General features: G+C 50.0%; 1 protein-coding gene across 1 annotated transcript; it reads right to left on the minus strand.

Annotated features, from left to right (window-relative positions):
* Positions 1-230: 230 nt before the first annotated feature.
* On the minus strand, positions 231-1,248 carry LOC125898644 (olfactory receptor 2AT4-like). The gene has a single exon (XM_049592478.1). It carries the CDS (start codon positions 1,191-1,193, stop codon positions 231-233), a length of 963 nt encoding a protein of 320 aa, XP_049448435.1. The 5' UTR covers positions 1,194-1,248.
* Between the last annotated feature and the right edge of the window lie 10,544 nt (positions 1,249-11,792).

Consider the following 11,792-nt stretch of genomic DNA (forward strand, 5'->3'; position numbering starts at 1 on the left):
GAATAAATAATATGATACTGCAAATGTGTGGAAACAGCGGACAAAACAGTCGCTTCTGTCTCTGCTCCACAGTGAGGGATAAGTGAAATAGGCCATGTCACAACAGACACACACACACACACACACACACACACACACACACACACACACACAGACACAGACACAGACAGGCTGTTTCCTGAGAATGTGAAAACCCTCCACAGATTGCTTTACGGTGGAAAGAAAAGTTGTCAAGAACTTTTTCTCATTTTGTGGACCAGCGCCAGGGCTCTGATTTTGATCTCCTTAGTTTTCAGAGAATATACAATAGGATTGATGCAGGGTGGGAGACAAGAGGCCAGCGACAGGCTCAGCACACGCTGGTCTGGGTCAATTGCTCGCACATAAAGCCCTAAGAAGAAAATGATGGTTAAAGGAAAGTAAAATACAGCAACAAGGATTAGGTGCTCAATGCAAGTGGTGAGAGCTTTGATCCGATTGCTTACTGATTTCATCCTGAACACAGTGACCAGGATGCTGACATAAGACAGAATAACAAAACTAAAGGGGGCCATCAGATTAAACATACCAGAATGTGCACCTGCTGCCCACTGCATTGTGTTATCATTACAGGCGAGTCTAAACACAGGTGCATAGTCACAGAAATAGCTGAACACTCTGACAGAATTGCAAAAAGACAGTCGGGTTATGATGGCCGTGCAGTATGCTAATAGTCCCAGACAGTAAACCCAAGTCAGGCCTATAATACAAGACATGATCTGCGAGGTGTTGAGTAAGTTCTGACGCAGAGGGAAACATATTGCAATCAATCTGTCATAGGCAAGTATAGTGAGTGCATATGACTCCAGTGTCCCAAATGTGTAGTAGACAAAAATTTGTAACAGACACAGGTTGTATGGAACAAAGTTGTCCTTGAAGAGGAATGTCTTAATCATGCTGGGAATCGTGCTTGTGTTTAGGCCGATATCAATTACTGCAAGGTTGACAACAGCCAGAAATTTTGGAGTGTGTAAGCAGTGATCACAGGCAATTATATAGATCAATAAAGTATTGAACACTAATGTAACCGCATAGACAAATGCTAGAAAGATTATGTAGTAACTGAGGTAGGGAAATGTCTCAAATGCAATGATATAGAAGCCTGGAGGACGAATGATGACAGAGTCATTTGAAACAGTCCTGAGAGAAGACATAGTCAAACACAACAGGCTGTGTGCTCGAGGATGATGTCCGGTCCACAGTGTTTAAAAGTCCTCTGATCTGAAAGAGAGAAAAAAAATCCATCCTATTACTTTCCTCTTCAGTCACATAATTCAAACAGACATATATACACTTGTGCATTTGGCATTGAAACCATATTTGTTTACCCTGATTGATGAATATAACACGGGACAGAATACAGTGCGCTGTTGGCTCACCTGTTCTGCTTTTACACAATGTGACTCCACATGATGCTGACTCAGATGGTAGTCACTGAATGTCGGCATGTCTGACCTGTGCACAGTGGAAATTATACCCTCTTCATTGATCTCCAGAGATAACATACAATCTTCTAATTAAGAATAATATGGATCAACAACACAGTAACCATCAGTGCCCTTTTACTGAAATTAATCTGTGGAGACTAGTGTTTTGTCCAGGCAAAACAAAACATCAGTCTTTATCTAATGAGCAGGAAAACATGCAGGTTATGATTGATAACACTTAAAGCTGGGGTAGGCAGAAATCTGGAAAAGACTAAAACAACACCACCAAAAAGGCAGAATCTGAAAATACACCCTCCTCCTGCACCCCCTTCCCTCTCTGTGACCCTCCAACCAGATTACCATATGCATATGCACACACTTCTACAGTGTTTCTGATACATTGATTTATTTAATCCTTTTTTATTTGGAGTTGCACACAGCTCATGCACTCAGCCCCTCCTTGCCCCGCTTTGACCAGCTAGCACCCTATGGTCACAAAAGCAGGCAGAAGCTTTGGGAGACGGACCTTCAGTCAGCGTCTGTGGTAGCTCTAATCCAGCCAAAGCAAACCCCCCCCCCCAGCATCGGGTGTCACAGCAGGCTGATGGCAAGATGCAGTGACAGGTCTAACCTGTGTAATGGCAGCAACAGACAGTTCGCTGATCCAGCAGAGTGTCAGGGCTGTCTGGTCCCCAAGAGCTAGGGTTTGCACTGACAAGAGTTGGGGTGTGGCCTCTGACTGGGGGTCAGTCACCAGATCTGCTGAGTGCTCTCCTCCTGATGAGGTGGTCTGTAGCGGTGGGCGGTTAGGCAGAGAACACGCTGTGATTTGAAGGTCTCACTAACGTGAGCTACATAAACGTGAACTTGAAGCAGCAGCTGGGAGCCTTTGGCTCCGGTTAGCAGGTAGCTTTTCAGGAGTCTCCCTTTGATAAATCTGTCTTTGTTCAGCTACAAATGACTCTTCTTAAATCCATTAGTCATGCCATGTTACCTTAAATTTGTGTAGAAAACTTTGCTCTTTTTCATGGAGGCATGTGAGAAGAACAAACACTTTGATTTACTGATGACTAGGGGACCACGTTTAACAAGAGCAAAACTCAAAACATTTGGTTACATTGTAACCTTGGTTCTCTGAGTGAGGAGATTATCCCCCCCACCCAGTAGTCATATCATAACTATGGGAATTTGTAAAGGGTGTAGGATGAACCCAATTGCAGCACAAATGAACCAGGTTTTATTCAGCAGGTAAATGCAAGCACACAGACAATCACTTGTTGTGTCAGTGGGTATGGCAGGATTCGAACCCCAGTCTCCCGTGTGGTAGGCAAGGACGTTACCACAAGACCAACGGGGCAGGCAGGAATCACAGTGAGGCTCGTGAGCAGTTAATTGTCCACAGTTCTCAACAGGCTCAACGAGTGTGTTGGAGGGGAAATGTCTCAAACTCACTGCTGTTGGAAGTCTTCCTGGCAGTTGGTACAGATGAGGGCTGAGAATGGATCCGGACCTTGAGACGAAGCCGGGTAGGCTGACGGAACCAGAGGTGAGGAGCTGACGGGGTGTTGCTGACGCAGTGGGTCTACCGGCAGAGCAGGAACAGGCCGACGTCTGACATCTCCCCCATGGAATGGGCCTCATCATCCTGGACAGGCGGGGGCAAGATGCGGGTTCCCCGACGAGCAGACCCATTGGCTGGCCGGTCGGGGTGTTGCTGATGAAAGTCAGCCACGAGATTGGGATCCACAATATGGCGAGCAGGAACCCAGGACTTCTCTTCAGGACCGTACCCCTCCCAGTCCACAAGGTACTGGAGACCTCTACCCCGCCGACGGGAGCGAATCAGACGACGCACTCTATACACTGGCCCACCATCGACCATTTGTGGAGGGGGAGGTGGTGGTGCCGCAGGAACCAAGGGACTGCTGTGGACCGGCTTAACCTTGGACACATGGAAGGTTGGGTGAACTCTCATGGAACGCGGGAGCTTCAAACGGACAGCCACTGGATTGATGACCTTCTGGATCGCGAAAGGCCCGATGAACTTAGGTGCCATCTTGTTGGACTCCACTCGGAGAGGTAAGTCTCGGGTGGAGAGCCACACTTGCTGACCGGCTTGGTAGGTAGGTGCAGCAGTACGGCGGCGGTGGCAGTGGCAGCATAGCGACCCACAGAACGAAGGAGGGTGGAGCGAGCTTGGAGCCATGTTCTGCGGCAGCGACGGATGAAGGCTTGGACAGATGGGCAGGAAATCTCCTTCTCTTGGGCGGGGAACAGGGGAGGTTGATAGCCGTATGCGCACTGGAATGGAGAGAGGCCAGTGGCAGAGCAGACAAGGGAGTTGTGAGCATACTCAACCCACAATAGTTGTGACGACCAGGAGGAGGGGTTTTGGGAGGCCATGCACCGCAGGGCTGTTTCCAGTTCTTGATTCATGCGCTCAGTTTGTCCAGTGGTCTGGGGGTGGAATCCAGAGGACAGACTGGCGGTGGCGCCCAGCAGACTGCAGAACTCCCTCCAGAACACAGAAGAAAACTGGGGCCCACGGTCCGACACGACATCAACAGGGAGGCCGTGCAGGCGGAAAACATGGAGCAGGACCAACTGAGCAGTCTCTTTAGCAGTAGGGAGCTTGGGCAGAGGCACAAAGTAGGCCATCTTACTAAAGCGGTCCACGATGGTCAGGATGACTGAGTGGCCGTCAGAGGTGGGAAGACCAGTGACAAAGTCCAAGGATATGTGAGACCATGGGCGGTGAGGAACAGGAAGAGGTTGAAGTAGCCCAGCAGGCAGCCGGCGGGAGGTCTTGTGTTGACTGCAAGTAGGACAGGCCTTGATGAATTCTTGGACATCCTCCTGCAAGGTGGGCCACCAGAAATGTTGGAGGAGGGCATGCCATGTCCGTAGCACACCAGGGTGGCAGGAGAGCTTGGAGGAGTGGGCCCATTGTAGCACCTCCGATCTCAAGGCTGGAGGGACGAAAAGGCAGTTCGACGGGCAGGAGCTGGGACCCGGCTGTCCTACTGTGACTGCTTTCACCCTCTCCTCTATGTCCCAGGTCAACGTGGCAACAAGGCAGGATGTAGGGAGGATGGGCTCAGGTCTATCACCAGAATCCTCTGTCCTCAGGAACTGACGGGAGAGGGCGTCAGGCTTGGCATTGCGGGATCCTGGACGGTAAGAGAGGACAAAGTTGAAACGGGCAAAGAATAGGGACCAGCGGGCCTGGCGAGAGTTCAGTCTTTTTGCGGAGCGTATATACTCCAAATTCTTGTGGTCAGTCCACACAAGAAAAGCCTCCTTGGTGCCCTCCAACCAATGGCGCCACTCTTCTAGGGCCATCTTGACTGCCAACAGTTCTCTGTTACCAATGTCATAATTTTTCTCAGCAGAGGACAGGCGTCGAGAGAAGAAGGCACAGGGATGGAGCTTTTGGTCGGTGCCAGAGCGCTGAGACAAAACGGCCCCCACCCCAACATCTGAGGCGTCCACCTCGACCACAAACTGTCATTCAGAGTCAGGCAACTGGAGGATGGGTGATGAGGTGAATCAACCTTTGAGGGTCTGGAAGGCTGCTGCAGCTGGAGGTGACCACTGGAAAGGCACCTTGGAGGAGGTCAGGGCGGTGAGAGGGGCTGCCACAGAGCTGTAGTTGTGGATGAAGCGCCGGTAAAAGTTGGCGAACCCCAAGAAACGCTGAAGCTGTTTGCGGTTTTCAGGAACAGGCCAGGAGGTGACAGCTGAGACCTTGGCTGGGTCCATCTGGATGTTGCCTTGTGCCACAATGTTCCCCAGAAAAGACACTGAAGAGACATGGAATTCGCACTTTTCAGCTTTTACATATAGGGAGTTCTCTAGGAGGCGCTGGAGGACGGACTGTACATGGTGAATGTGTTGCTCTTTGGACCGGGAGAAGATGAGTATATCATCAAGATACACAAAGACATATCGGTTGAGCATGTCTCGGAGCACATCGTTTATCAATGCCTGGAAGACGGCAGGGGCATTGGTGAGGCCAAATGGCATTACGAGGTACTCATAATGTCCGGTAGGGGTGTTGAATGCCGTCTTCCACTCATCTCCTTCTCTGATGCGGACGAGGTGGTAGGCGTTGCGCAGGTCAAGTTTGGAGAAAATGGTGGCCCCCTGGAGCAGTTCGAAGGCAGAGGAGATGAGTGGCAGTGGGTAACGGTTCTTTACAGTGATTTCATTCAGTCCTCGGTAGTCTATGCAGGGTCTCAATGTCTTGTCCTTCTTCTCAACGAAGAAAAACCCTGCTCCTGCAGGAGATGAAGACGGACGAATGATGCCTGCGGCCAGAGAGTCATTGATGTAAGTCTCCATGGCTTTTCTCTCGGGCTCCGACAGGGAGTACAGGCGCCCCTTGGGAGGTGGCGTGCCAGGCAGGAGATCTATGGCGCAGTCGTAGGGGCGGTGTGGGGCAGAGACGTAGCTCTGGCCTTGCTGAAGACCTGGCGGAAATCATGGTACACTGGTGGCACCCCGGTGAGGTCAGGTGAAAAGCTGGAGCTGGAGGAGTGAAGCGGAGCTGAGGCTTGCTGCAGGCACCTCTGATGACAGGAGGAGCTCCATTCCAGAGCGGCCCCAGTGGCCCAGTCAATGTGAGGGTTGTGAAGACGGAGCCATGGATATCCCAGGATGAGAGGCAGGCAGGAGGAGCTCAGAATGTGGAACTGGACTGTTTCGTGATGATTACCAGAGAGCAGCAGGTGAACAGGAGAGTCTGATGTGTGACGGTGCCCAAGATATGTCCGTCTAAGGCTCTAGCAGGAACCGGGTGAGGCAAAGGAACCTGCTCGAGCCCCAGCTGAAGGACCACCTCCTCATCAATAATACAGGCATCAGCCCCAGAGTCAATGAAGATGGCCAAGGTGTGGGGGCCATCTGGAAGGAGGAGGCAGCCTTGGAACACGGGTCTCTGGCTTTGGGGAGGTGACAGGGCAGTTGAGCTCACCAGGGTCTCCCCGGCTACTGGTGAGCTCTGGCTTTTGCTGGACAGCTGGAGATATAGTGTCCCGCTACCCCACAATAGAGGCAGAGGTTGGACCTACGGCGGCGCTCCTTCTCTTCCAGGGAGAGGGAGGTGCGACCCAGCTGCATGGGTTCAGGATCCCCAGGCTGCTGACCCATTGAGGTGGAGTTGCTTGTAGAAGCACCCCCACGGGAGCGGGGTGGAAGAGAACGTTGGGTTCCCCTTGGCGCTTCTCGCGGACGAGCCTGGATTCGAAGATCGATTCGGATGGCTAAATCAATCACCCCGTCCAAGGTGATGGGGGTGTCATGCGAAACCAGTTCATCTTTGATGTAGTCAGCCAAGCCATGGAGGAAGGCATCACAGAGGGCTGAGCTGTTCCAACTGCTATGGCTGGCCCTCGTGCGGAAATCAATGGAGTAATCTGCTACTGTTCTTTCTCCTTGTCTCAGTCCCATCAGTCCCCTTGCAGACTCAGAACCACAATTCTCAAAGCCGAAAACCTTGCGAAGCTCAGCAGCAAACAGGTCAAAGGAAGCACAGGCTGGAGACTGCCTCTCCCACTCAGCTGTTCCCCATAGCCGAGCTCTGCCCGTCAGGTGGTTGATGACAAAAGCAACCTTCGCTGGTTCAGTGGCGAAGGTGCGGGTTGCAGGGCGAACAGAAGAGAGCAGTTGGTGAGGAAGGGCCCACAAGTCTCTCGATCACCGTCGTAACGCTCCGGGGTACCCACCCGGGGCTCAGGAGCGCCTCTGGGCGGAGAAGAGGCTGGTACAGGTGCAGGAGCCGATGCTTCAGAAGAGGAGGCAAATCCAGTGGAAGAGGAGAGCTGGGAAAGTTGAGCTGCTAGCTGTTGCATCTGTCCAGCTAATGCTGCTAGCGCTTGTCCCTGAGCCTCAGCAGCCTGCCTGGCCTCAGCAGCAGACTGTCTGGCTTCAGCAGCAGATGCAGTCATCATGGCTTCATGTTGCTGCAGGACGCGCTCAATAGGGTGTGGGATTGTGTGCTGGGTCCATAGCTGGCCAGATTGTACTGTAACGGGTGTAGGATGAACCCAATTGCAGCACAAATGAACCAGGTTTTATTCAGCAGGTAAATGCAAGCACACAGACAATCACTTGTTGTGTCAGTGGGTATGGCAGGATTCGAACCCCGGTCTCCCGTGTGGTAGGCAAGGATGTTACCACAAGACCAACAGGGCAGGCAGGAATCACAGTGAGGCTCATGAGCAGTTAATTGTCCACAGTTCTCAACAGGCTCAACGAGTGTGTTGGAGGGGAAATGTCTCAAACTCACTGCTGTTGGAAGTCTTCCTGGCAGTTGGTACAGATGAGGGCTGAGAATGGATCCGGACGTTGAGACGAAGCCGGGTAGGCTGACGGAACCAGAGGTGAGGAGCTGATGGGGTGTAGCTGACGCAGTGGGTCTACCGGCAGAGCAGGAACAGGCTGAGAGCCAACCAGCCACAGACTGACGACGGACAGAAAGCAGGCAGGCAATACTCGTAGTCGAGGACAGCAGGCTGGTGGATTTACCGGGGCTGAGACGTAAAGCAAAGGTCGGAGGCGAGTCGGGTCGATACCAGGGAAGCAGTCCGGAAACAAACGCTGGAGAGTCAGGCATGAGAGCGAAGACAATCTGGCAAAGAGTGAGTGGAGTGAGGCTGCATATAAGCTGGCTTGATTGGAGATGGTGAGCAGGTGACAGCAGCAGGTGAAAGCAGTGAAGCTGATGAGGGGTGTGGCTGAGCAGCAGAGCAGGGGAGAAGGAGAGCAGACTGTGACAGGAATTACCCACATTTGGGGTAATGGACATTGTAGACAACAGTGTGGTTGGATGTAGTCTGGCTGTGCACAACTGGCCAAATTTTTTGGTCAGAGAAAACGCAGCAACTTCTCTCTTTTTCAGATGAACTGTTTATTGCTGACATAATAGGCCTGTATATGTGTGGTTTGTGATCTGTAACAGAATTACAATAATAATAATTACTAAACAATGCCATTAAATTGGGACTTACATGGTCTCAATTACATAAAAGAAATGACATGTGAGTAAGTAACCACAAGGGGTCAGGGCAGGCACATTGATAAACATTAATATGGCACTTGCTTTCACAAGAAGCAGGTCACGTGACCGAGCTAGAGTGTCGGAGTTGCTTCGGTCCGCAACTGAGTTAGGGAGTATGCTATTCATAGCAGTCATAGCAGTATAACAGTAATACAACTTAACAGCACAAGTGATTAGATAAACACGCTGCATCTTAGGGGTAACAATTAGTAACATATAGGCTGGATTACATCTACTCATTCTCCAGATGAGCACCTCTTCAGGTCAGCTAATAGCATGCTAATTATCGTTAGCATCTACCCTGTGGTACTGACATCAACATCCTAGCACCATGAACTTTCACATCTATGATAACTTACATTGTCACCAATGCACACTGCTGCAACAAAGGAAACAATCATTGCAGAACTGAGAAGCCGAGTGAGGGTGATGAGCTGTTGACTCAGTTGAAAAGTTTTTTAATTGCACAAGTTGCATGCGCACAGTGGCGATTCTAGGCCAGTTTCAATGGGGGGGCCAAGCTAGGGCCAGTCCTTTTGATACAGGGGCACATACAAGTACGGTCAAATATCTAAGTCTGAACAATAAGATATATATATGTGTAAGGGGGTCCGGGGGTATGCTCCCCCGGGAGAAAATTTTGTATTTGATTTAAAGGCATCAATCTGGTGAATTCTGAGAGCAAAGTTATGATGGCAGAATATGCCTAGATTTCAACATCTTTGTGCTTTTTATGTGTGAAAAATGTTCCATTTTTACTGATAAAAACACTAGTTGTACTATGTTATGGTGAAGGGTTACACTTAAAATACGGCCAAGTATTAGTGGTTAAACATTTCAGTAATCAAAAGAAAAATGACTGACGTACTGATCTGCCACTGGAGGGCTATTTTAATATTTAAAATCATGTGCAGACAAAATATTCTTTTAAAATTCTCACACTCACAAGTACAGTTCCAGATACGCAAAACAATACAAAATACGCAAAACGAAAGGAAAACAAAAGGTGAGATTCAAATAAATTACACACAAACAGGCACAAATTACTGCTTTCCTCCCTCCCTCTCGATTTGCAAGTACAGCACCCTGAATCAGAGCATTTCAAAGCCCTCAGGTAGTTGAATGCCTCTGGGACAGGCCCATTTATGGCAACCCACTGGATCCGTGGTGTGCGCGATCCGGCCGAGGCGCGGGTGCTGGAGCTAATAGCAGCCATTCAAGAAGCTGCTCCACCAGCCGCGGCCTGGAGGCGGCTCGGCGCTCCGCTCTGCTAAAATTACGCGCCGGGTCTATTTCTGACGGCACGTCAATTTGCACAGACCAAATGAGTCAAACAGGAAGTCAGGCGCAGAAAAGACGAGAGTATCCAGTCGATTTTCAAAATAAAAGACCCATGAAAACTCCGGATCGTATTTCACATCACTACACAAACATGATGTGACAGGCATGAGTCAAATGAAAAGGAAAAAGTTTTCAGAGCTTACCTCAATGGTGCTGTGTGTTGCCGTGCAGGCTCAGAGTTGTCTTAAATACAGCCACGCAATTCTCTACTGAGGTTTTCTGGGTGTTTTCAAGAATGCTCACGAAGTGGATGTCAGTATTCCTCAATATTCCGCTTAGAAATGCGGTCTGCTCTATCAACTCAGGCTCACATTAGCGCTAGGAGAGCGACGTCTGTGGTGAGGCCGGGGAGGGGGAGGGAGAGGGGAGCCGAAGAATTCCCAGTAGGAGCTCCAGCCGGTGCGCTACAGAGTGACGTTCATTTACCGGAGGCATTTTATATCTGGCCATTTTTTGGAGACTGTGGCAGGGCAACACTAGAACACTAGAAAACTCAGGCCCTTTTCCTTCTTGTGTGGTGTATTCTGCATGATTCACTGGGTGCGCCTCTTTAGGTGGTCTGACCGGCAACCTGTTGCCCACAGGGGGGGCCGGACTCGGAGTTACGGGGGCACTGGCCCCTGCTGGCCCCCGCCTAAAACCGCCATTGCAGAGTAGGAGTGGTGTGCAGTGACGTCGATCATCCTCTGGCAGGGGATTTTACACAGACATGGAAGATTAATCTTTAAGACACGCCACTTTACGTGGCCCACATGCACCAGGCTATAAAAACCCCACCTTTTGCATGCACCCACTAAATAACATTGACTGGAACGGGTACCGAGCAGCCTTGAGCCTTGGGAGATAATCTCCTCACTCAGAGAACCCAGGTTACAATGTAACTGAATGTTCACTATTGTATTGAGATTATTTCCCCATCTAGTAGTTTTATCATAACTAAGGGAACCCTTTAACCCTTTAACACACCATGAGGGGCCCCAGGAGAGAGAGCAGACACAGGTTTACAAGTGCCCCCCCGGTTTTTGAAAGAGATGTACCCACCGTCTGGTTGGCAGGTGCAACAGAAAATACCCAATAAGTGTGTGTATGAAAAAAACACCACTGGACTTAAACAAATGTACAACAATCTCGCACCTTCAATGGTCAGTGAGACCACCAGACACTGTGTACCATAAGCATGGCTAACCCCACCAGACGCAGGGGTTGGGTGCAAGAAAGACCGCCCAGTTAGCCAGCCCGCTGCCAGGCCACTGACAATATGACATCACCCAGGGTGGGCCAAGGTGCCCCCCCCCCAAGGTCAGGGGCATGGCCTTCTGTGTGGTGGCCCCCAGCACACGCTCCCCAAAAGAGGTTCCAGCAGCCACATTCAAGCAGTAATATCTGGCAAATGTGGATGGACTTGTTGTAATGTTACTCGACAAAAGCGGTTCACATCAGCTAACGTTACATTTAGCTTGCTTATAACTTCCATATCGTCATATATTGAAGTGAAACAACGTCTAACAAGTTGCGATATATTCTCTAAATAAAAACAAATGACATACCTGTCGATTTGGAAAAGGGCCAACTCGGGATCAGTTTTAAAACCTTTCAAATCTCTCAGCTCTCTCCACTTGGTGAATGCACGACTGAGGTTTACACGCGTTTGGGCTCGAGCCCTATCACTGTCCCATTTAGCCTTCTTCCGTTCTTTTTCTTTTAGATGGTGCTCCTTCTTTATCCGCCATGACATCGAAAGTACAACCAAGTCCTTATAGATACATCTGGTAAAACTGTTATGTGTTCAGCAATGCCCGCTGCGTACCGCTTACTTGAAAAACACTCTCTGTAAACATGGCTCTTCTTCTTCTCTCAATTTATTGGCGGATCGCAAACAACTTCCAGGTGCATACCACTACCTTCTGTACAAGAGTGTGCAATGT

Source organism: Epinephelus fuscoguttatus, linkage group LG12 (assembly GCF_011397635.1).
Source record: "Epinephelus fuscoguttatus linkage group LG12, E.fuscoguttatus.final_Chr_v1".
Classification (NCBI taxonomy): Eukaryota; Metazoa; Chordata; class Actinopteri; order Perciformes; family Serranidae; genus Epinephelus; species Epinephelus fuscoguttatus.